The sequence below is a fragment of the Parasteatoda tepidariorum genome, chromosome 7 (genome assembly GCF_043381705.1).
Source record: "Parasteatoda tepidariorum isolate YZ-2023 chromosome 7, CAS_Ptep_4.0, whole genome shotgun sequence".
Lineage (NCBI taxonomy): Eukaryota > Metazoa > Arthropoda > Arachnida > Araneae > Theridiidae > Parasteatoda > Parasteatoda tepidariorum.
In genome coordinates, this window is record NC_092210.1 from 311309 (window position 1) to 338393 (window position 27085).

General features: G+C 27.5%; 2 protein-coding genes across 9 annotated transcripts in view; one reads left to right on the plus strand and one right to left on the minus strand.

Annotated features, from left to right (window-relative positions):
- LOC107442860 (uncharacterized) overlaps window positions 1-285 on the minus strand; it is a 54890-nt gene extending 54605 nt beyond the window's left edge. The window contains exon 1 of the transcript XR_011637170.1: window positions 153-285. The gene's annotated coding sequence lies outside the window, so the exon portion shown is untranslated. The remainder of the gene's footprint in view (window positions 1-152) is intronic.
- On the plus strand, window positions 274-26012 carry LOC107442870 (V-type proton ATPase subunit S1). Of its 8 annotated transcripts, XM_016056534.4 has the most exons (10): window positions 274-352; window positions 457-517; window positions 4254-4371; window positions 5433-5495; window positions 9182-9383; window positions 11987-12072; window positions 18464-18663; window positions 20627-20677; window positions 23636-23840; window positions 25664-26012. In XM_016056534.4, exons 2-10 carry the CDS (start codon window positions 486-488, stop codon window positions 25886-25888), a joined length of 1182 nt encoding a protein of 393 aa, XP_015912020.1. In that variant the 5' UTR covers window positions 274-352; window positions 457-485; the 3' UTR covers window positions 25889-26012. The 8 variants fall into 8 exon arrangements, with proteins under 8 accessions (XP_015912020.1, XP_071039090.1, XP_015912022.1 ...); XM_071182989.1 differs by lacking the exon at window positions 274-352 and having other exon boundaries at window positions 378-517; XM_016056536.3 differs by lacking the exon at window positions 274-352 and having other exon boundaries at window positions 517-588.
- Window positions 26013-27085: the final 1073 nt, after the last annotated feature.

The following is a 27085-nucleotide window of genomic DNA, read 5'->3' on the forward strand; positions in this document are numbered from 1 at the left end:
AGTGTAGTATACCATACAGCTAATTTAGAAGAATTTATTAACAGTGTAATGAGTTTATTTAACCAGCAGACACATATGACTCGAACATGAAAATATAAGGAACATAATTTCAAAGGATTTCTAATTTGAGCTACGATTATTATCCAACAGACTTTATTTTACATGCACGCAAAGAAGATCACACGACATGCCACGAAAGTAAGAATTTAAAAGGCTAATAAGAAAAGAAATAAACTAGTAATATATAAATTTCTAGGTATTTTGCGATGCACACAAGAATCGAGAAAACAAGCTTCTTTTTGAGGCAGGAATACAGTTAACGGGCAGGAATACAGTTAAATTGACAAAAAAAGTACTTTTTTATACAAAAATCTTTGAGCAAACAGTTGAAATGTAAATTTATAGAATGTCTTTGATTTAAATTTATTCATGAATTTTTTTCTCCTATTATTCTAGGAAGTTAACGCCATGCAATTACATTCGAAATGTTTACAACTGGATCATTTGTGATATTAAGGTAAAACACATTTTTTTCCAGTGATATGAACTGAAGCTCAGCGCGCGAGTTCGAAGTTGGGGTTTTAAAAGGTTTCTCATTAAAAAAATATTTATGATTTTTTTCCAAAAGCAAGCTTTCACTAAATAAAGATATCATTAATTTTATACTGGGCAGTTAATTCATTGTGTCGCTGATTTGTTTGTCGATACAAATCAGTACTATGAAGATGCTCATGGTTTTTTTTTTAATGGATAGTTTTCCATTAGTAATTGTTAAAAATATACCAGTATCTGTATGGAATATTAATGGGTAAAAAGAAAAGTTTTTATAAATGCTATTATGCTTTTAAAATAATGACTATTTGTATTGTTTTGTTCCTAATATAATTCTGACAGTTATTTCTTACAATAAAGAAAATTAACCTCAGAATTCTGATCATTTAAATTTTTCAGCTTATAGAATCTCGGGAAGATTGTCAGGATAATTGCTGAGTCTTTGAAACTTCATGGTAAAAAAAAGGGGGAAATAAACATCACTGATTGGAAGGGTATAAGTCTACCATGTTTGAGATTGGTGTCAAACTGATGCCTAGCACTTTGCAAATCTTTATCAGAAACTGGATTAAGAAAATGCTCAATCCATATTTATTTATTGTATCTTTGCTATTTTCTTTATTGTAATGCAGTAAATAAAAAAAAGCTTTTCTCTTCTCTTTTTGATTAAGATGATATTTTAATTGCCTGTTATTGTGGGCAATTATTTGGAAAGTAAAACATAGTGATAATTTTTTCTCTTCAAATTATATTCAATTATTCTAGGTGTATATTTTTTTAGTTAAAAGTACTAAGAAAACAAAACAGGAAGAATTTTTCAATCTGTAGTTTTTTTTTTGTTAAATAGTTTAGAAAATGATTTTTTATTCTTTCTCCGAAAAATTTTTGAATTTCAATGCCGATTTCTAAATACCAATTCATATAGTAATTTTGTTACAATATTATTTTTTATTATAGTAAGATTTCCTTTTTTCAGTTAGAAATTCCTTTTTTCAGTTCAGTATTAGTGGAATAAAAAAAAAAGTCAATTTAATTGTTCTTTCAAATGTAACCAAAAACTTATAAAAGTTTATCCTAAAGAGATATATCCATATGAATGTGTTGCTTACTTGTTATACAGTGGTTTGAAACTGATCCATACAATTAAACTGCACTTAATTAAAAAATTTAATTTTGTAACAAGAGTAACTTTTTAGTTTTTGTAACAAGAGTAACAAAACTTATTATTAGGTTGAATTATTTTTGTCTCCTTAACTAACTGCAGCTACAAGAAAATTGAATAAAATAGCTGAACCAGAAGTCAGCAAATCTATATCTGACCAACTTAACAAAAGTTATCGATAAAAACAACGCATGCTTGTTGGAGATAAAATTTTTTTATAGTTTTAGGTGCTAAAAACAAATTTAAAATAATAACTTATTAAGTTTGTAAATACAGTGCAACAAAAAACATAATGTGAATACTTTTTGATCTAATGATCCTATCTTCACATACTAGAAGCCAATTTTAATGATTCCCAAATAGCTAATTAATTAGTGCAGGCAAAACTTTAAGTTACGAAAAAAATTTTCTCTTAATTAACATGCCTTTTTTTAAAGACAGGTTTGTATTGATCCTCAAAGTATGGGGGGAGGTTGCCACAATCAGGGAAATATATCCTAAATAGTTTGATCAGGAGAGTTGTAAAAAAATTGCACCCCTTAATGATAATTTTAATTCTTGCTCATAATTATTACATTCGTTTATCCAAAGATAATTCAATTCAAAAACTAATTTTTAATAATTATTCATTTATTGATAGTGGAAAAATGTTAATTTTAATATCTAAAAATTTTATATAATTTTAAAAAATATTATTATTTTTTTTTTACGTGGTAAATTACAAAATATGAACGAGAACTATTAAATTGTTCTTTAAAACATACTGCTTTTTAAAAATTTTATAACTGAGTAAATATAGGACGATTCCTGCAGGCAAACTGGAAATTGCCTGAAAATTCAGATATTTTGTTTTATAATATTAAAACATTTTATTAAAAAAATGAATTTTCTATTTGTTATTAATTCTAGAAATTCTTTTTGCTTTAAAAAAATTAAATAAATATGCCAATGTAAACTTATTTGCACTCCTAATATGACTTAATGAATTGTAAATTTATGATTAAATCTTATTAAAAATGCAACTAGGGTAACTATTTTTTTTCTGTAATAAGAGTAACCAGGATTTTTTTTTCATAATAAATAATGTGTTTTTATTTGAAACTATTTTATGGCTAAATATTTAATAAGTTGACCTCTCTTTCTTGAGATTATTTAAAGTAAAAAGATTTTATTATAGTTTAAATTAAAGAAAAATCATTAATGTAAATTTTTAAATGCTTCATGTCCTTTCAGGTAACAGGAGAAACCATATTTTTAATTTGCTAAACTATAAGAATATAAAATGTATCAAATTTTTCTGGCATAAAGATTAAAAGGTACACTTTTTTTTTTTGTTCTGCAAAAAAAAAGAATTCAATTTAAAATAAAAAGCTCATAAGTAAAAGCAAATTGATATCAGGGGCCTGTCTAGGTTTTTTTGAGTGGTACCTATTTTGTGAAAATTTAGACATAATTTGTGAAAATTATATTAAAAAATCAACACAAAAGTATGGATTTATCGTTTCTTACGTGATACAAAAATAAAATTTTAAGAAAAAGTATATTGTGAAACTACCGTTTTCCTTAAGTTGAATTTGTGAAGGTACCGCTGCACGGTAGTAAATTTGGCCTTGACAGAACCCTGAATATGCAACACCACAATATGTGTACCAAGAGTAACCATGGAATTGTCCTCGTAAATAATAATAATAAAAAAATATAATCATGAAGTGGGTGTATTTCTTTATCCTAAGTGTACCAAAATTTGATGAAAATTTAACAGTGACATTCTAATAAAAATATTCCAAATGTAGTGCAGACTCAAAGCCCCACCTGCCAACTTTTAATCCTTTCGAGGCTCTCAGTGTTAGTAAAATGGAAATTGAATTACAATTTTAAGCAGAAAAGTATGTTTTATTTTGAAAAAGCTTAAGCAGACAACCATGATAGTATCACATATTAATATGTATATGCTTAATTTTTTTAACAATAGTGGTGGTCAAAATCATTAAAAATTAAGTTTATAAAAGTAAGGATAGCATACATTAACTACCACTTTAAATATAAAAATAATGTTTTATGTAAAATGCATAAAAGTTAGCAGGTTTGCTAATACATATCTCTTTATTAAACTATAAATATTGGCAGTGATCCATTGACAATTCCAGTTAGCACCCTTGGGTACTAATAAACTTAAAAAAATCTGTCAACCAATAAATTGGTGTACATTATGGCCGCATCATAAAAATCAAAAACACGAAAAAAATGTTGGATTTCATTAAAAAACAATTTTTTAAAAATTATTTTATGTGGAAAAAGCAATTTTTTCATTTAATTGGAAATATTTTTATCACTTGAGCTAGTAATTTTAAAACATGCAGAAAAATTTAATAAGAAATTAAAGAGCTGATGTGAGACTAAATCATGAGGAGAATAATAATAACAACAGTGTCTTATCTTTATAAAAATATCTTTTTTTTTTAAGTTTTAACTTTAGCTTTGATTTCTGAAATCTAAATTACTTTATAATTTTTTGTTGTATGAATTTCTTTTCTTCCAGCTATAGCCTTCCTCTAAAGCCAGTACCAGTATTTTCACAGAATGGAGAGTTTTATGATGAAATACTGAACTCAGTTAGCCAAAAAGACCTTCATCTTTTAATATTTACTATTGACAAGGTTAGTATTTTTTTTATCTGAGTTTCCTAATTCATTGGAATTATAGGTTCGTTGCTGTTTTTTTAGCTGGGTGTCAGTGATTATAATAAGCAATTTTAATCATTTAATTTTGTTTTAAAAAAAATATGTGGCTGAAATCACTAATATAGGAATAATAATTAAAATCAATGTGCCTTTAGTGAGATTTTAATTGAACAAAAGAAATTTTTTAAAAATATAATTATTCCCTTTTTTTTAATAAAAAAAATACTAGAATAAAACAGCTACAACCAAAGAAAAATTTATAATTTTTATTCCAAAAAAGTTTCTATGAATGTCAATTTGCTTTTGAGTCACTCTCACTACTCACCTCTATTTAAGATACTATTTTCAACTTGACTATCTGAGGACAATACCCTTTGTAAAAAATTTTTGAAATTTAGAATTTCTTTTTTCTTTCAGGAGCAACATTTACTCTCATTTCTAGAAATATCCCTTTCTTCTTCATATTTCTGTAATTCGTTTTCCCTCTCTATGCTCCTCAGTAAACTCTTTGCTTGCTATTGTTATGGTTACGAATTTACTTAAAACTTTTTTACCATAAAAGGGGTAGACATTGTCTAATACACAAGAAAAATTACACCATGCTCATAAAACTAAAAACTAACATTTAGCATGCTGAAAATTAAATTAAAAATGTAAATTTGTGGGACCTATTCTGACTCTGTTACTGGTTCATTAATGATATATTGCCAAATATATTGGAAGACAAAAAAATTAGTAGTATGATCCTTAACTTAGGTGCATAGCTTGCAGCTTTTGAATAGTCACAAAGCTACCTTCTGGCTTGCAAGCATTAATTAAATGAAAAAGTCTGTGGAACTAAATTTTCTAGTATATTTTCAATAAACCTTAAGAAAAAAGGGGACAATCCCATATGTGAAGGTGATATATTATTATTCAAAAGATTTAATTATTTAATCATCCTAAATCATATTCATTTTCAAACAATGTTAAAAAATTTAAATTTTTGGAACGATTTGCTTTATATTATACATAGTAAATTATATCTATTGTTTCAGCTCAGTTCAGAAGATTTTTCAGTGAGGCATACTCACAAAAATAATGTTTCCAAATATTTAGAGGTATTTATCCTTTTTTGATAATTACTTGTCCTTTTTTGTTGATTACTTACTTTTATTAAGTACCCTGAAATGAAATGCAAATTTTTATTTAATTTTTTTTTTTAAATCTTTATAGCTGGTATTGTGAATATGATTTGATTATTGTTTGACTTTACTAAGTTCTTACAGTATTTAGAAGTTCTGTTTAAATAACATGTCTTATTCACCATGAACTGTCATAACCTTATGAAACTGAACAACACTTTTAAATATTGGATACTAATGCAAGACCCACGCTACAGATTTCAGATTATTAACCAAATATCAAAAGTATATGGCAATTTTCAAAAATCTTTGCCACATGCAAATCTTAAAAAAATTTTATGATTAATTTTTTTGCCATGAAGTCACAGAGAAATATTATACGGTAGTTTGTTTCAGGCTTATATTAATTGGACCCAATTCTAATTGGTTATGTGCCGCATCTACCGAAAATTACTGTAATCGAATTAAAAATACTGATATGTTTAGAATAGGGGTGCACAACCTGCGGCCCGCGGGCCAAATGCGGCCCTTCGACTACTGAAGTGCGGCCCGCGAGAGTTTCTAAACACAATAAAAAAAATTTTAAAAAATGGCAATTTTTAATCACACTTTTAAGTCATCACGTTTTGACACAATCAATTTTAACAGATTCTTTAGTAAATGTGCATTTAACGCGCTTTCTTGAAGCCGAATTTATCGTAAATATAAATGATTTTTTTTAAACAGTTATTTCCGCTTTTCTACGTGATTGTGAAAATTCCAAATTTTTATAACGACGCGAGTTTCAGATCGCAAATTTAAATAATCACTTTTTGGGCACTTTATTTGTGACGAATTTCATCTTAAATCTAAGTGATTTTTTATCTTTTTTTTTTGCAATTCTTTCTTTTTCTTCAAAACATTTTCTCGGCAGTTATTGCTATGCGTTCCTACGTATTATAAAAAATTCCAATTATTCTGTTACGACATGCAAATTTTAAATCATGCATTTGACGCTCTTTATTTGTGCTGAGTTCAGCATAAATATATTTTTTCCTAATTATTTCTATACTTTTCCTCGTGATTTTGACGATCCTGTTATTTAACTATGATGTTATTACGACACGTGATTGTTAATCACGCAATTAAATAATCACTTTTTGATACAGTTTTATCGTAAATCCTAGTTATTTTTCCTTCTTTTTTATTTCCGCAACGAATATGATTTGGTCGAATGTGGTAATGAATTGTGATTTGATCAAAAACCAAATATTCGGCAAAAAGAAGAAGAAAAAATCTATTGAACGCCGTTCACTTGGGGCCAAATAGCAAAATCTTTTAGCAGTATAGCAACACTGAAACTAAAATTTCAATGCTCAGAATAATATTTCCTGGAAAAACGTAAATTAACTCTAAAAAATAAGGCCAATCAAGAACGTTTTTGAAAATGTCGAAAAGCGAAACAGAGTCTATAGAGAGTAAAAATCAATCTTAATTTTTGAAAATTTTTTTTAAAGCTGAACATCTCAATTTTTCAATTACCAGAAAAAGCCAAGAAAAAAGAATTAAGTCAACAGAAATGCTATTAAAAATTACTGCGTTATAATGAAAACGTCTAAAAAAAGTTTTTTTTTTATTTAAAGAAAATAAAAAGATAGAAAAAATGTTCTTAATTTTTTAAGTGAAAATCTTATGCCGAAAATCTCAATTTAAATTTTTCTCATTGCCATAATTTTAGAAGAAAAAAAATTGCTATAAAAATTTTTTTTATTTGTAACTTTATTTTTAAAAAAATGCTGAGTCATAATAAAAATGCCTAAAAAAAGAAAAACAGAAAAAACAAATTTTTCTTAGTTCCTGAAACAAAACTTTAATGCTGAAAATCACACTTTTCTATGTTACTGGTTATTTATATTACAGTACAGGGAAAGAGTGATAATAAATTAATAGTATGAGACGTTCTGTTAAAATGCTGGGTTATAATAAAAACTGCAAAAAATGGATCCTTCTCAATTCTCAAAGTATCGAAAAAATGACAAAATTGACTTGTCTGATTATAATTTTAAAAAAAAAAGTAATATCTATAAAAATTCAAAAATAAAAAAAACTTAGAAAAATGCATTTCTAAAAAATATTCTGCCAAATATTTGACTGATCATTCAACCAACTGAATTTTTCACAGAAGGGCCAAATACTCGTTACATCCCTCCCTAATTTAAATGCAATGTTATTGCAACTTGAGAAATTCATAAAATGGCGGAAAACGTGAATTTTTAAACTGCTCACTGCTTGTAGTTTAGATTTAAATTTTTTGTTGCTTAAGTGATCTTTTTCGATAAAAAAAAAGGAAAATGTTTACGATATAAAAAATCTAATAATTAATAAAATAAAATAACAAAGTACATTACAAAATAAGCATTGAATTTTATTTTGAACTATCACAGTTTTGCTTTTATTTTAGGCTTTTGTTTAAAACCTATAAATTTTCTTCAATTAAAATATTTAATTTGAATTTATAATACTTAAATATGACTAAACTTTTTCCTATTTTCATTCTGTGGGCATTGCATTTTTTTTTTATTTATTAGAATTTAATTCTAAAATGAATTTTCGTATTGCATGATATGAAAAAAAAAAACATTTCTTTTCTTCAATGTTTATTTATTTTGATAAATCTATTGTTCATATGATAAAAATAGCAAGTTTTTTTTTTTAAAAAAAAAAGTATAAGTTTTTTTATTTTTGAATGAATTCTAATAATGGAACACTACTAAGTTATTGATATTACTAAGTTTATTAATAAAAAAAATGGAACGCTAATGTTTAAATAAACATTATTACATTTGTCATTAACATGTCTAAATACATGTGCGGCCCTTCGTTAGCCAACCTGCTGTGCAAGTGGCCCTACACTCAAAAAGGTTGTGCACCCCTAGTTTAGAAAAATTGGTTTTGACATTATTTTGAGGATCGACTTAACTATATATTTTTCTTTCCAGTTGAAAAAATCATTCCCCAAAACATAATTTTATTTGCCAAATGTTTGATTTTATCGCATTTGGTGAGGGGGCGAATGTTTAGCGTGGGACCTGCTAATGACAAAAAACTGGTTTGTTATACAGAAAAGTAACCAGACCGGACATCAGTTTTTCATTGATTTAAAATATTTTAGTCTAAAAATGTAAAAGGATCTTTGTTGTATTCAGAGGTTAATTAAATTTTAATAGAATTATTAAAGGAATTATCATTAGAATAAAATTATAATTAGAATCAGGATAAATACATACAACTCGGAAAACACACGAAAAGAAATTCCTTTATTATTTTTTAGTTCAGTTTCAAATAGTGCACAAATGAAATCTTTCATAATATTTTATTGAAAATTAAACGAAGAGTTTACCCTAATCTATAACTCATCTATCATTTCTTCCCTTCTTATTAAAAAATTATTAGGCTTCTAATTTTTTTAAGAGTACTGTGAGGAGAGTTGTTATCGACAATGTCAACCTTCATCTATGAAAGGATACCCCCTCGTAGAATCAAGTTAACATGTTTTATATACTAGTAAATTGGAATTGTAACTTTGTAGTGGTCCACACACTACAAGTACTTTAAAAAAAATTTCCTTCACAAATCTGTTTTTATTCTTACATTTTTAAAGTACCGTTTTTTTTATGTTTTAGAACTTTCTAGACGATAGGATGTATGTATTTATTTCCTCCATTCCTTCCCCACTTCTATATGTTGATAAAGTGAAATGTGGCAAGCAAAGAATTGAAGTTGATGAAATTAACCAGCAAATTTTAGAAGAAATAGCTTCATCACTTGCTAAATCTTGTATTGTGATTGTGCATTTCAGTAAAGATTTCCAATTCTTTAATCAAGGTAAGGAATACTTATGGGGAACTTAAATTTATCATGACAATCTTCAGCATCATTTTTTTAGTTTAAGAAAGAAAAAAAACATAATATCCCTGTGGCAGAATTTTTTTGGGCTTTCTGCGACAACCTTCTCTCGCATTAATATTTTTTACAATACTTTTAATTATACCAATGACTAATTTAAGGTAACATTGTGTTTACAGAAGAAAGTATGGAAAAAAGCTTATAAAAATTTTAATTGTAAGAGTACTATTATTTTAATTCTAATATTATAAGCGCTTTCTCGCAATTTGTATTCGGAAAAAGGAACTATTTATTTCCTCTTGCGAATTTTGTAAATCATTACAAAAATTAACATTTGTAAAATTTGTGCAGCAACTCCAAAAGAAAGATTGACGATGAAATCACGCGAATAAGGAGAAGAAAAGAGAAAGAGAAAGAACAAGAGATACTCAAGGAAGAAGAAAAAAATGAAAGAGAACTCTTTAAAGAAAAGGAAAGGAAGAACATCATTTCTAGAGCAATCTATCTTTTAAACTTTTGCAATTTCTCAATTTTTTTTATTTTGTATTATTAATTTGAAATTCTAGCTAAAGCAGTCATTACTGACTTTTTTTTTCAATCCAAAAGGAGAATAGAAAAACCACGATAATTTCTTTCCTTCTCTCTGATACACAAAAAATAAAACTTTAAAGAAAAATTCTACAAAAAAAAAAAAAACTTTTTTTCAAAAATTATGCAGAAAGAAAAATCAGTTTTTCCCATCCCAATTGAAAAATCTTTCTGCAAAACCTCAGTAACATTCTGCGGCAATATCACCGTGTCGCCTCATTTCTGCCACGAGGCATGACATCACAGTTATTTTTTAATTATAATCTGATTGCTAAAGTTTAGTTAAATTTAATCTTTAATTTTTCCTCATTTTTATCTCTGATTTTGCTGATTCTGTTATTTATTTTCTCCTTATTTTTATGAACCAAATCTTAGTAAGTCTCGTAGTGGACTGATCGTTAAGACACTGTTCCCAGCTCATCACCAAAGTCAAGCATTACTGGCTGCAGTTAGTGTGCGGGTGGCTGACCACTTGGATCAGTCAGCTTAGGGACCAAGGTTGTGTGGTATTGGTCCTCGTTAAACTGTTCTATCGTAAAGTGCTAGACTTTGCACGCAGATCCTCAGGTTACCAAAGCGGGGTTGCCATCCTCTCTGCAGATGTTCAAAATTGTAATTAAAGATCTTCAGATCATCCTTGGGGTGTTTCGTAGACTGTCGCCAATAACCCATTGTGCAGCTCCAGTGCAATGTAAATCAACTATAACAACAACAAGAAATCTTGGTAAAACAAAATATTGAATGACCCTAAGTTTGGAGCAAATTCATTTGAAGTTCTAAGAATTAAAAAAAGAAGAAAGCAATAAAAATATGGAAAAAAAAAATAATTTATATAGACATTTGCTAAAACAACCAAATATTTTAGGCAGCTTCTTTCTATACTAGTATAATATATCTGTACTCAATGCCTTAGTTATTTTGTCATCTTCCTATTATATAAACTTGTTACAATGTATTACTCTTTAACTATTACATTGTATCATTTCTTATATAAAAGTAAATCAGATTTTTTATGGAATCCTCTGTTTTAGACTTTAAATTAACCAAAGTGATAAAAGAACATTAATATTGAAAATGATTGGAAGTTTTAGGAAACTTGGTATTCATATAAAATGTCCAATATATTGAGTTCTTGTTTGAATTTAAAAAGAAACCGAACCATTGCTGGTTTTGTGAGGCCCCTTTAGATATCCTTAATCAAACTGAAAAACTATAATTCTAGATTTGCATCTAAATTATATATATATATATATATATATGCATNATATATATATACATATATATATATATATATGGCAGTGAGACATTTTGCATTTAAGTACACCACTTAAATGAATAAAATTATAAAAATGTTTAAAATAATATTTTTTAATTCCATAAGTCTGGTTTTATTTCTGGCAGGGCTCCTAGAATATGATAAATAAAAAAGCCCTCATTGTAGGTTGAAATAGAAATTTTAAGTTTTCCAGTTTCAGTATTAAAAATAAATAAAAATATCAACTGCCCAGTTAAAGTATTAAATGTTCAACAAAAATCTTCTGTGTTTCATTTGGAACCTCTTTATTCAATTGTTGAATGTTAGAAAGGACTAATAGGTACATTCATGAATGCTTTTTGACCAGTCAATATTTTTCTATTTTCTTTAGTTTTGTTTGTAATTTGTAAAATAATTTTAGAAAATTCTTAACCATGCGATTTTTTTATTTAATGAATTATTTTAGCCAAATCAAAATGTTGGAGAATATAAAGTGTGGGGCAATATTTGTTCAAGTACCTCCGAAAGTCTAATTTAATTAACTAATTTATTTTCATTAAGCGATATAATAACCAGTGTTGACAATACTAAAAGCTTTAAATTTATATTTAGTTATTTCAAAAAAAATTTTCAAAACTTCATTTTAATTTTTCTACTTTGCTGCTATTTCTTTTATATCTCTCTTACTTTTCTAATTTGCTATTCTTTTATCCATTCTTTTTTTTCTGTTAAATATTAGAAATTTTTACAAACGTACTTATGATGTCATCTGAAAATTTTACTTTTGACGTTATTGGAGCATTTACAGCTAACAAGCCATCTTGGGTAAAATTATTTTTTTTCACCACTGAAATTTCTTAAAAATATTTATTTTCTAAATGATATTATGTAGTAATTATATGTAGTAGTATAAAATATTGATATTCTTATTAACAATATGTTGTAGTATTAACTGATAATGTGTAGTAATAATTAATATTTGTACTAAACTGTATGTTGGTGTTGCTATATTTTTTCTTAAAACATAAACGCTTTTCTCTTATCCATTTAAAGTAATTTAGCAGGCAAAAAAGTAAGTTTTTTCAAACATTCTTCTGATGGTTTTTCTATTCATCAATTTATATGCTATAAGACACTTTAATATCAAAGATAGTTTCTCTTTATTATGACTTTTTTCTTTTTATTACGACTTGTGACTATTTTAAAGTAAAATTTTTATATACTTTTGTAAGACAGTAAAATCATCAAGTTGAGCTTTACAGAAATATAGTGTAAATATCTGATTCTGACAGCTTGTCAAACTGCTAGTTTCATTTTATATTTTATTTTATAACTGTCGTTTAACAGCCAACTCAATTTTTGGATTTATGATTACTAATGACGAGAGAAGTCCGGGATCAAATATCTTGAAAAATTTGCCTTTGTCGAGGACTTTTTGATGAAACTAACCTGCATTTGCATTACATAAAAAGGAAAACCTCACACGTTTAGCCTAACGCCTAGGGTACTCTAACCCATGATCCGTCTACCTAACGCGTATCGACCAGCCATTGCTGGAATTCGAACCCAGTTCACCTCATTGGAAGATCACTCAATCCCCTGAGCCATCATGGCTCTATATTTTGATATTGATGTTATCAGCTCCATCACTAAAAGATTTGGCTATGAGAAATGAAATTTTAAGATAACACTTTTTATTTTATAGCATTTTAATGCTTAAAATTTAATTTATTATAGCTTTAAAAATTTATAATGTAATTGCACTTTTGAAACTTAAACTATTGTTGTTGAGTGTTTAATAAAATATTAATACTGTATGATTATAAATGAACTGTTATAAAGTCAGTGTGACTGCTAGTTAAACTCTTATAACTAAATCTTTGAATTCTGACATTTGTGAATCATAATGATCTAAATTCAACCTCTTTAAAAAGGAAAAGTGTGGATGCTGCCGCTGTCAAGCATCACTGGCTGTTGTCAGTAAGCAGGTGAGTGACCACTTTGATCAGCCTGCGTAGGGACCGAGGGTGCACGGTATCGGTCCTCGTTAAACTGTACACCGTAAAATGCTCAACTTCAGGTGCAGATCGTCGTACTACCAAAGCAGGGGAGCCATCCCCTCTGCAGAAGATCGTAATTGTGACAGCACGTCTTCTAATCATCCTTAGGGGTGTTTCCGAGACTGTCAACGAATAGCCCATTGTGCAGCTCTAGTATGACGTCAATGAAATACCTACCAACTTAAAATGAAAAGTACTTCGTTTTAGGAAAATTTAAAGTCATAATAATAAAAGTCAAAAATTAAAGACTTAATTAAGAAAAACTAAATAAAATAATAGTCTACTAAAATAGTGAATAAATAAAAGTCTAAAACTTCTTAAATATTGATCTAGACGTATAAAATATTTTGTTTTAAATATCCGTTTATCAGTATTTAAAAACATGGTGCGTAGCATTTCTAAAAAGTACTTAAAGGTGCTTATTTTCGATTCTTGTTTTCTAAAAGCCCTTATAGGTGCTTTTTTTATTAGGTGCTTAATTTTTCTTTAAGTCGATTTTCTCCACGTATTACGCAAAAGCGTGTATTTCCACAATGTATTTCTGTATACTGTTAGTCCCTAGCGTATGAAAGAGCCAATCGTTTTACATGTTTGATGAAATACTTGCGGGTCCGCATGTGCATATATTGAGCTGAGTTTGGTGAGATTCTTGCACTCTCATGTGCAACTCTGCTGCATTTTGAAAGATATTCTCAAATTCAGGCTTCATTTTTCACGCTCTCAAATCAAACCGAAAAATCTCTCTATCTCTTTATGGTGGCTAATATAATCAAGAAAAAGAGTTCTTTGTCAGAAGCTAGTTATTTTATCATGACCATGTAAAGTCTAAAAATTATTTTGGCATTTCGTTAATGTATATAATGCTTAAAAAGTATTTAAAAGGTGCTTATTTTTTGTTGAAAGATTCAGCTACGCACCCTGAAAAAAATCATCTGAGGCATTATTTTCCAGGATACTTTTCCATCTCAAATATTAAAAAGTATTTTTAGTGCAATTTGTGCCGAATTCTAGTTAAAATCTTAAGGTAGAATAACATATTTATAATTAAATATCCTTGTTAAAATAATTCTACTGAAATAGTTGCTTAAAATACTATAAAATAATTCTACAAAACAATATGTAAGTTGATAAAATTATGTAAAAGTCTATAAATTAAAAAAAAATATTTTAAAGCATAGATTATCAATTTGTTTGGAGACTCTCGCTTATTAAATGCAAGAGGGAAGAAAGATTGCAGAGCCTAACATTTTTCTAAAACTTAGTTTTTTGGTTTGATATTTCCCCCAAAATTGTAGTGCTTTTTTATATAGTTACAATAACTTTTCAATATTCTTTTTTTTTTTTAAATTTGTGTATAGTTAGAATTTTTAAAAGAAAAAAAAAATTTTGTTGATATTCATTACATAACTTTTAAATTAAATAAAAAAAATTTGCAAAGCGGCATATTTTTTTTATAATAAAAATCTTGTAGCATTTTTTTAAAAATTGTATCAAAAATTTTCTCTGAGCTGCCTGAACTTCTCTCAATTCTAACTGTGGGAGGTTTTCGTGGTTTTCTCGTCCATGTAACGCAAATGTGGCTTTGATCTATCAAAAGAGTCCTCCACGATGGCAAGTTTCTCCCAATATTAGGTCCAAGAGTACCCTTGTCTTCTGGATTGAGTTTAAAATTACAAGGCTGCGGAATTAAACATTAGTAGTCATAAACCCAGAAAGTTTGGGCGACTGTTCAACAACAGTTATAAAATAAAATCCTCCTTCATGTTATGAAACATATTTTGCATCCATGATTGCATGAAAATTCAATTTGCAATATATGTTTGAAAACAATTAAAATTAGAATCTAAAAAAGGCTTAAGGTACAATTAATATTATAAATATAAAAAAACAGAGGTTAATAAATAAGTAAATTTTTAATTATAGAGGATATTTTCTTAAATTTTTCTATGCAAAGTTTAAAAATTTCATTGATTGACATTCTGCGAGTCACAACATAATTGTATGTGTATGTTGAATAAAACATGTTAATATACAAAATATTTCTTATGTTTTGAATAAGTGATATTTTTTTAACTATAATACACAAATTTTCTTTTTTCATAATGAAAACATCAGAGGTAATGATGATATGGGCATATTAAATGATGTGCTAGTGTATATTTTGGGAAAATTTTATAAATTTCATAGAAATTTTTGCTATTGTGCTTTGGATTTAAAAACTCGTCAGTTTTAACCATGAGAATCATGTTATCCAATAAACATTTAAATAATATTGTTTATGTAAAAGATAAAGTTATATTTTTTTCAATATATATGTAATTTCAACTTCCTACCAACAATTTTTAAAGTATATTATTTTTTGTCAATTTTATGTGATTCACACATTGTAGATAGATTGCAAACTAGAATACTAGAAAGAGATCAGAATACTAGAAGATATTTAGAATACTAGAGGACATTTAGAATACTAGAGGACATTTATCTTCTGAATTATGTTTAATATTACGAGTCTGGACAAGATAATATTAAAGTCCTATCATTTTTGTCAGTTCATTATTAAGAAGAAAAAAATTTTAAAAAGTTAATTTAGCTCTCCTTATAGTTTTTTAAATTATACATCAAGCGTGTATACATTTTATTGATACAGTTGAACCTGTTTATCTCAAAAACCTCTGTATGGGTGATTCTTTTTAAACATGACAATTCGGACCAGAAAATTTCTTCAAATTTAATTACATTTATTAATATCTTACAGACAGCAGTGTGGTTTATTGAAATTTGCTTGAGAAAAAATAAAATAGAAATTCACCAAATCTTGAATGCCAGGAATGGACCATAAATTGCTTAAATTAATTCTTTTAATCTACTGTAGAAAGAATCAAGTTTTTTTTGTTGCTGATATGCACAGAATGAAATTGTGTATAATAATCAATCATTAAATAAATAAATAACTTTGATTACATCCAACCATATTACAATCATACATAAACTTGGTATTAGGTTCTTTATTTTCTTTTCCTCCTTACAGTATTGGCAGTTAAAAAAAATTTTTGGTGACACTTCAATGTTCTGGAATTCATAAGCCAGGAAAATGACAAATTCGTCCTTTTATAGCATATAACTTTACTTTAATTTAATATTTTGGTCTAAGGAGTTTACATTCTGCAGAAAACAACAGGATTTCTTAAAAGAACTCAGATAAATCTATGTAGTTTTTGTTATTAATGATTTCAAGAAACCAGGAAAATGACAACACAAAAACCTACTCATCTTTAAAAAATTTTTAAAATAGATTTTGAACCAGAAAATTGGTTCTTTATTCATGCAGCAATACATGTTCATATACGAGGGTATCTAATCAATCTATTAACATAAGATATTGATTCTCTATCTATTTTGGTTATAAACCACTAAATAAAAGTAGCCAGGAAAATGACAGAATTTCTTGGGACAATCAAATTATTGTCCAAAAAAATTATTTTTTGTAAATAATACCCTCTGCGAATATTCTAGAAATGCTTACACCAGTTGAGATAAAAAAAAATTAGATATTGAAAAATTTATGCGAAGTTTTGATGCTAGTTATGATTGGAAACATTGTTTGGGACATGCCAGGAAAATGACATTTTGAAGTTCAATAAAAAATTTTAACTATACAAAACAGTCCATGTTAGTGCAAAGTCATTTTAAAATGCTATCAGCAATGCAATTTATAATTTTTTTTTAAAAAAAAAAAGTTCTTTTAATATTATAGTATTAGATCTTGGAGCAAGGGACAGTGAATTGTCATATTTCATGAGAATCACCCATATCTGGGTGATTCTCACGAAAAAATTTTCTAAAATGCCCTACATTTTCTGTCTAAAATCAATGTATTTTCCATGTATATGTCGAAATTTTTTTCTTTCTTCAAACCCCCATTTCTCGAATTTCTAATAATGGAGCATAAATGCCCAAACAACATAACTTTCTTTATCAGTGTAGCACTTGCAGACAGACATGATCCCACAGGAAGTAGGGATGAACGGAGGTGTTTCTTGGAATTTGAGCATGTATAACTCCCTTAACTGGAAAGGAATACAATGACAGTAAGTGAGGGGTTGATGAGTAGAACAGAGCAACCACCAGGAGTTAGCTTTTCAACATAGATAAGAAAGCTAGGAATAGAAATTCATTTTCACCTCAAAATTGCTACCAATTGATTAAAGGTTAATTATGAGTTTTAAAGTGAACTATAGAAAACAATTGGTACATAAACTTTGCCATCGATGAAAAAAAGTTCTCTTCCAAAAATAAATGTGTTGATTGACCCATACCTGAGGAAATGTGTCTCTAAAAATTATCCAAAATGGTTTTAAAAACCCTGGTTTTAAGAATAGTTGTGAAGATGATGAGCAAGAGGTTGAAGGCATGAGTGAAGAAGAAGAAACTGTTGATGCTGGAAATGCAGTGCTAGATTTGCAAGAATGGAGTGCAATAAAATCTGGGCTTTAATGTTTACATTAATTTTGAAGATTTTTACACGTGAACAATTGCCTGGCAACATCAGAACATTGACAGATGTGGAAATCATAGATAATGTCAAAGGAATATCAGAAGAAAAGGAAGAAGCTGAAGATCACATTGATGAACCAAAAGTTAGCGCAAAAGAGGCAGATAATGCTGTAGAATTATTACAAACTATTCTTGAATCCCAGGAAAATGTTGGCTATGAGGGATTTGCTATTTCTAACCTTAAAGGAATTATCAAAACAAAGAAGGTTAGACCTCAAAAATCTTTGAAAAATTATTAAATTATTTGAAGGATTAAATGTATGTTAAATTTTTTTAAATGTAAATAGATGTATGTGGTATAATTATTTACCGAAATGCCTGTATTTTTCTACTAAAAACAATTAAAGTACTTTAAATGAAATTTCTTAGTTAAATTTAATTTCGTAAAATACCTGCATAACTCGAAACCTCTTTATCTCAAATTTTTCTCCTTTCCCGTGAGATTCGAGATTAACAGGTCTGCATGCATATGCCATATAAATGTATGAACTATTAGTACAAAGTAGTTATTCCATTATTATTTGCTTTTTAAACAAAATGAATGTTTGAAATTAGCATTAATATGAACATTATCTCTTATTGTAGTGATTTTTCTTTTTCAGAATTATGAAAGTAGCCCGATAACGTTGAGAAGGCTATTGCAGTCTGCAGATGTTGTGGCTAAGGATATAATAAATATTAAAGATTGCATCCTTTTTCATGCAAGTGCAGTAAATCTGATAGTTGAGCCATTATACAATGAGTCATTCAGTCTATCATCACCTAACACAAATAGTTCAGAATGCACTCCAACAAAAACCAAGTGAGTCTGTTCTTTATAGGCGTGATATGAAATAATGCTTTTTATTTAACAGTGCAGTATTTTTATAACTGTTAGGTTATGTTTTGTCAGGTTAAAATGGTGTAAAATTGCAACATTATGTAAAAATATTTATAATAAATTTTTTTAATATTTGAAGTGTTCTTTTAATTGTATTGTTTAGGTTGAAAAGTTACCCCACTACTGCATTGTCTAGACTAAAATATTCACCCAGAATTCAAGAATTAGTCATTGATTTTAAAAGTGATCTTCATGTAGGTGGTATAATCTTGCCAAATTGGCAATTTTTTCAAAAAGTTTTTAGGAATTTTTTTAAACATTCATTTCTTTTTTTAAGAAAGGTAAATAATTGACCCTGTCACTGGTGGTATATGTATATTTGGTGACAAACAATCATACTATTTTTAAGGTTCTTAATTTTTCAAAAAAGTACTTAATTTTTTTAAAAAAAAATCATTAAAAGTCCTTAATTTTTGTTTTGTTAAAAGTGTGGGAACCCTGTTGTTTCATTATTTTCAGGAAACATTATTCTAAATCACTTATGTAATTAGATTTTTCTACATTAATTGTTTCTGTTTTCATTAATATGTGGAATCTGTCAGCTAATTTAAAAGTTCATGATGATAGTATTTAACTTCCTCATTTTTTAGTGTAATCGAAAAATATGAAAACAAGATTTTTTCGTGTACACTTGCCCATTTAACAAAAAACTGTTGTTTCAAAACCGTCATGTCTATAAATGTGATCTGTATTGCCATATATTGATGTATTGCCATATCTATAAATGCGAATGTATGTACACTAAAAAAAATATGTGCATGTTATTATAATCAGGGCTGATTGTGCTCCGGAAAAAATCTGGATTTCCGGACTTTTCTCTAACAGTGATCTGGAAGTTTCCGGAGATCGAAGGTCCTGACGTTTAAAAAAAATCATTGACAGAAGTTTCCTGAAATCAAATTTTCAAAGGTGGAACTTAAAAATGCAGTTTATTTTATTTGTTTGTAAGGGAGAGCCAGAGATATAGTACTTTATAAGCTTATATTCATGATTAATATTCATTTTTTATCAGTAAATAGTTGTTATAATCATAAACTCAAGAAAGACATATTTGTAAATTTTAATTATTTCTCTAGGTCATTATAGGTATTAAGTGGTATAGGTACGTGTAAAATTTTAAAAATATTTTAAGCAAACTAAGAAATATTGAGAAAAAGGAAAAAAACCTTGTTTGAATTTTTTTCAATTTAAACTTTTTTTTTAACTCAAGAAATTTTCCGGAATTTTGACTTGGGCTCGCAATCACCCCTCTATAATGGTGTGGAATATATTTTGTTACATAATTTTGGATGTACTTAATTTCTTAGCGGGAATAAAAATGCATTAAACATTTATCAAAATTGGAAATATGTAATAATTTTTTCCGTATTTCTTAAATTAAGTAAGCGCTGTCGAGAAAGGCATACAAAATTGAAGGTTAAAAGAACAAATTTGTACCAAAAAAAAAATAATAATAATAATTCTTTAAAATAGCAAATTGACTCATGTAAACATGAATATATATCTTAATTCCTCATGTTTAAATAAACCAATTTAGTATTCGAAACCAAAACTATTTTTAGCATAGGTGCAAATTAAGTTCTCCAGATAAGTTTTCATCCTAATAGTAGTGACTACATTTCGTTGTAAAAAGTAATTGTATTCTCAATAGTAATTGTAGTTAACTACATTTATAATTAAGTAATTGTAGCTAACTACAAAAAAAAAGTAGTTTTTCTGACCACTCTCTGTATTGTATAGAAAATTTTAAATATAATGAGCTTTATTTAACTTCAATATGTTCAGAAAAGGTAAATTGTCTATACCATATTTTCTTCTTAGTTCTAAGTTTCTATTTTTAAGAGTGTTTGACTATAATTTCTGTTTTTTATTTTTTTTATTTTAGGTTAGTTTTATCTTATCATGTTGGAAAGGACATTGGACAGTTTAATATAACGTAAATTTGCTTCTCTTTGTTTTAACTGTCAATTTAAGTATTTATTTTTACTTATTTAGCAATTTTTTATATTAGGGCAATGTTTGTATTGTTTAAAATTTAGAAATGTATTGTTATGATTTAAACATAAGTCCTACATCAATATGGCACTAATCGTTTACTCTTTTTTTGTGCAGTTGATTAGAATTAAGGTTTTAAAATAATTAAACATCTTTTTTCAGAATTGTTTTTTACCTTTCAGAATTGTTTTTTACTGAAATAAAAATGCTTGTCTCAATTTTAGCAAGCGTCTCTAAAAATATTAAATAAATTATCTCAACTTAAAAAGAGAAAAATAGATGTTTTTTTTTTTTTTTTAACATATACCCATTTGACCCCATTAAGTCAGGTTTCACGAAAAAATTAAGGTACCTTGAAATAATATTAATTAAAAACAACAGAATTAAATTTAACCTTATTTTATAAGTAAGCCTGTTTATGTACTATGAATGTTTAACTTTTACTTATAATGAGAGCAAATATGTTTATATATTTAACTTTTGTAATATGTTTAACTTTTACTTTTAATATGAACAAATTTTTAAAAAATACTTATGTATAATGCAAAATTTTGTATTGTGTTTAAATTTTTTGTGTGTGTTCAAAACTTTTCATTTCTTATGAATATAAATGAGGATTATACAATAATCAAGGTGAAGAATTGAAAGATTTGAATTTCCAAACCAATTTCGTTTTATAAGAATTAATAATTTTAGCTAGGAAAAATTGCAAAATTTGATAGTTCAATATTAGGAACAGGCTGCTAAGTCGATGCATGGTTCAGACATTATAGCCTTACCCATTAGATTCTTGGCTTCAAACTGTTTCAGAATTCGGTCATTTTAGGAATCAAAAAACAGATTAAAAATTTTACATTATTTAGTTTTTATCATAATGAATTCAAGGGTGATATGCTTAGTTATGATTTTCAAGAAATGCAGTAACATTTCTTGTTGAGTGGATTATTTTAAAGTTTCTTAATTATTAATTTTATCTGTTTTTAAAAGTGATCAGTTCCAATAATTAATACAGTAATTAAATTGTGGAATATTTTAATGATGAATTGGGAGATCATCTACAAAATTAGTTCTGCTCAAAAATGTTAAGCAGCATAATCGTTTTTTTTATTATTATTTTTTTTTCTTCCATTTCAAGGTTATTGAAACCATGCTTTAAAATTGTTTGATTAAAAAAGTTTTGACTTCTATTACAATTTTTTAATTAGTTTAGTAAGAGGGAATATTTACTACTAATTCTGATTACTTTTTTAATGTGATAGTACTATACAAATTTTCTATATATTGATCTTAAACTATTATGAAACGTGACAATGATTTAATTAGCAACATAATTGAAACCTTACATAGCATACATAGCATTTAATTACTTACAGTAGAAACAATTGAACCCATTAAAAATATTAGAAATTTAACTTATTCTTTTATTTTGTTAAGAGCGGCAGGTAAAATGAGGAAAAGTAATGAAAAGCCCCATTCACCATCATGCATTTAATCGTATAACTTGAGTTATTTAAGCAAAAAAATAAAATATAAATTCTATTGAAATGTGTCCTTAGATATAATACACTAAAACATATCTTGAATAGATATTGGATCAATTAATGAAAAATATATTTTCTGAAAATTTCGAATAGGGCAGAGACGGTAACTTCAGGAATAATTGACTTGTAACTACTTAACTTTGATTCCAGGGGCGAGGGGTCATTCCGTTGCTTCAGTCGACTTTTGAAATTTCACTTGTAGACGGAATTGTTGAACACCCTAAAAAATGTTTTTCAGAGCAGCAGTCAATAAATATCTGAATAAATAAAAATGCACTGCTTTGAATTTCTAATTAAGTTTGATGAATTATATATTATTATGTTTGTTTGTTTTTCAATCTAAGAGCCATAGCCATTATCCATTAATCCAATTGCTCCATTAATAAAATTGTGCTGGAAACTTTTAAAGCATTCTGTTCTAGCAAAGTTCTGTAAGAAATAGTATATTTTATTATTCTTTTACAATAAAATTTCCTTTCATCATGCTTGATTAGCTCAAATTGTACTTTTTTTAGTTTGTCACTTACCTTTTAAAAATAGTTTGTTCCAAAAAAATGTGTACTGTTTAAAATAATGTCCTGATTTCTTTGAAAAATGTCCTCATTATTTCTTTGTGCACTATGAAACCTGTTAGCTGCTCTTAATTCCTTGACTGTTTTCTTCATCAATTAAGCAGGTGTTTCTATTTCTGTGTTCCTTAATATAAACTCATAAGATCCCAAAAAACGAAACAATAAATTTTCTAATTTCTAAAAGACTTGTTTCAGCTTGTAAGCATATTTTTTAACTCCATTTTTGAATATTAAGCTAGAAATATGTTTTAAGCAATAATTTTGAAACCTTCTGTATAATTATTTTTACATCCTATAAACTAGGTTTTTGTAAATGATGAAATAATTATCTCTTGTCATATCATAAATATGCATATTTTTTTATGTATGCTAAATTATTCTTATCCTGAATGGTTATTTTTGCATCCTATTAACTGACTTTTTTATAAATGTTGAATTATATTATCTCTTAACCAAGTCGTAAATGCACATATTTTTTTATGTATGCTAACTTAATCTTATCCTGCATAATCATCTTTGCTCCTTATAAACTAGCTTTTTGTAAATGCTGAATTATCTTATTTATTGTAAAGTCCTAAATATGCATATTTTTTGTGTATCCTAACTTTTTAAGGGTTGTTTAAATATTATGTAAGCACATAATGGCTGTTGGAGGTTTGCGATTTGCTTATTTTTGCAGGAAATGGGACGGGGGAGTTTTTAAATTGCCAAAAGCATGCTTGCATAATATTTGAACCACTCACAAAGCTTCTCATTCGTATGCTTAATACCTTGATAATTTTTCAGATTTTTATTTAAAAACAGAGGATTTTATTGGCAAACCTACCTAGGACTGTATATGGCAGTAAAACAGGTCAATTATAAGCTTCCAATCACATTTTGCAATGTAACTATCGGTGCACCCTATGGAAAGTCTTATTTTAGTGAAGGAGCTCGTATAAAATCAATTCTGTCAAAGTTCCAAGTTAGTGTATATTTTACCAAATTACAGGTAAGGATATTAACTGTAATTTTTTGTATTACAACTTGATTGCTTATTTTTGTATTATTAAAGTATAACTCGTTCACCAGGAGTTGGCACTTGACTCCGCCTTCATCAAGTGGTAATAGTATGCGACAATACTATTTCGCTATTTTTGGGAGAAGATTGTGAGCAATCCTGAACAAGGTTTTGCTCTTTGGCGATAGTATAGCAAAAATATTTATTTCGCAAACTTTATCTGCAAGTTTTTTTGACATTGAATATTTCATACATTTGATGATATTTCGCACCATTTTTTATGGTATTTCTCTCTTTTGAGTGAATAGTTTATCCTTTTTGAGACATTTTGCTGGGAAAACAGCAGTTTTTAAGTTTAAAATGTATTTAATTAGCCAGAGAGAGGAAAAGTATAATAGCAGATGATAAAGCAAAGTAGGTGACTGAAAAAGAATTCATGTTTGGTGCACATTAAGGGTTGTCTCAATTTCATGCGCGGAGATGTTTCTCTTTTTACTCCTGTGCTGATATGAACGCTGCATCCGAGGGGGTGGAGCCATGTGCCAACTCCTGGTGAACGAACTATACCTGAATACCTATGGAGGCAAAATGTTGAAACTTTTGATTTAAAAATTTAAATTTATGTGTGTATTATAAACTAAAATATGGTATACATTAAAAAAAAATATGTAATTAAATATGGGTCCTTTTCTTAAAATCGCATAGCTTTATTGAGATTTATTATTTTTTTCATTATTCTTGCTTTATCATACTCATAGAAAATCAACTAGGGATTAGGCTACTTCAGAGCTCATTCTAGACAGGGTAAACAGGGCGCAGCACCCTGCTGCTCTTTTAGTCAAAAGAATCCACCCTGTTGCCCTTGAAGTAAATTAGTGCCCTGATGTAATAGATTCCATACCCTTTTTGTCCTTTCTTTCCTCAACCCTTCTTTATTTTCAACTCTTTTTATTTAGTGTGTCATTGCTGTCAATACATGGATTTATATGGGAAAGGAAAAATAGTGCACTTGTCTTTGAAAGCTTGCAGTTACTTCATTATCGTTAAATCATAATTATTATTAATCATTTTAATTATTAAATCATAACTACAGACACTTAAAAGCATACATTTATTATTTTATTAACTTATGCATGCATTTTAAATAAATTACTAAGCTAATTAGCTCATTAACTCGATATAAATATTAGTAATTAATATGATTGCTTTGGTACTTTTAGTAAAGTAAAAAAAAAAATTTGACAATGTTTTTTAATACAACGTGTAAAGCCCATAGAAAGAAATTATTGCCTTTTTAGAATAATAATGCCTAAACTTTTGCACCCTGCCCCTTTTCTGCCTAGAATGAACTCTGATACTTATTAGATATAATATTAATGTTTAGGTATTTTACGCAATTATTGAAACTTATTTTGAAAAAAAAAATTTCGAAATTACAATTATTATGAAAGTAGTCTTTCTTATTTTAGCTGTAAAATATAACATAATTGTTTAATCCAACTAGTCTACAGTCAGTTCCTCAGATATATGTATAGTAAACATGCATGAAAAATTTCAAGTAATTTGAATTAAAATATTATTGCGTTTAAAATAAATAAAGGAAGATAACCAAAAAAAAACTTTTGAGAAAGAAAAAAAGAACATTGAAACGAAAGAACTAATTTGGATAGACAAATTGCTTTGAAATACACACTTATTACAATCTTAACCTAAATTTACTGAGGAAATTTTAAAATTATTGTACATAGTTATTTCAGCTCTGTTTGTACTGTAGTCTAAACTAACTTATCCTTTACCTATTGTTATTGTTTCAGGTTCAGCCCTTTGCTGTAAAAGACAAGGTGTTTAGTAAAGCTTTTCTAGAAACACCTTCTTGGAATTTCATGACTATTGCTATTTGGGAAGGTGTTTTTATAGCTATAATTTCTATTGTTATAATTAAGTGGGGGATATCCCATTTGCTTAATGTATCCTCAATGGAGAGATTCGATGATGCAAAAGATAAAACTGCATCAGTTTCTATAGTAACACCAAAATGAATAATTTTATATATTTGTTTTTTTTTTTTTTTTTAGTGTGTATGGTGCAAACTTACTGAATTTTTTAAAAAATTGCTTAAAAACTGTGTATTATCTTATGGAAATAAAAAATTTTCTATAATTATGTACTGTTTCTGAATCGGTCTAAAATTAATTTCAAAACTTTTTTTTTAAATCTGTAATTGCTTTTTTTTTTCTTCAAAATAATTATTATACAAAGTTGAGAATATTTGTGTTCTAAAAATGATCTGTTATGTTTTGAACAATAAAAAAATTATTTTGTTCTTATTTTTACACTAATTTAATTCTATATTTCTGATCTTTAACTATACTAAAATATTCTTACCATGGGGAATTTAATAGAAACATAGCTATTATCTTTTTTATCTGCCTCAGATCTGTGGACATAGTATAAAACAACTGACTGACAATTACGGGAGGAAAAAAGCTTTATTAAAAACTTTTTCTTTCAGAAACAATGAACCTTTATAGGTCTGTGGGGAAAGGATCTTTTGGCAGTATCAACCTTCATTTATCTTAAGGTTCCCCAAGATTAGCATGTCTTATGTTGTACAGTAGGGAACCGATTATCCGGAACGATCGGGACCATCGCTATTCCGGATAACTGATTTTTCCGGTTTTCTGAATCGCTACAAAAAGCCGTTTGTTTATTGTTTAACAAAAAAATGTTTTTTTGGAAATAATCTTAAAAAGAAGAAAAAATGATGAAGGAATACACTAATGATTATTTCCAAAATGATGGTAAGGTAAACATCTTTCAAAAAAGAAAAAAAATCCTAAAATCTTATGAGGAAAAAAAATTTTTTTTTTTAAATGGCGCGAAAATTTAGCGAATTTCGTTCCGGTTTTTTGGTTTTCCGGTTTTCTGATTTCCGGATAACGGGTTCTGTACTGTACTAGTGAATTGATCCTTAATACTTGTAGTGGTAGTTGCAACACAATAATCCCCCACCAGAATTTTATTGGGGATATAATTCGATGGACGGATGTCACTAGTTTCTGTATTTGCGAAATGCTGGGAGGGCTATTTTATGTTCACTGTATTTTGAGAGCTTGTGGTGGGAGCTGTTCACATACAATAAATTAAGTTTAACAAATTATCCAATTCTTAAAAATATGTTTTTATTAATGAGTATAATAAAATCATGGATTTTTTTAATTAAAATGTAAGTTGAG

Coding starts and splice junctions, on each gene's coding strand:
- LOC107442870 (XM_016056533.3), top strand. CDS start 720: ATGAAGATGCTCATGGTTTTTTTTTTAATGGATAGTTTTCCATTAGTA. Junction 5,496..9,181: donor ATGTTTCCAAATATTTAGAG/GTATTTATCCTT, acceptor TTTATGTTTTAG/AACTTTCTAGACGATAGGAT. Junction 12,073..18,463: donor CAGCTAACAAGCCATCTTGG/GTAAAATTATTT, acceptor TTTCTTTTTCAG/AATTATGAAAGTAGCCCGAT.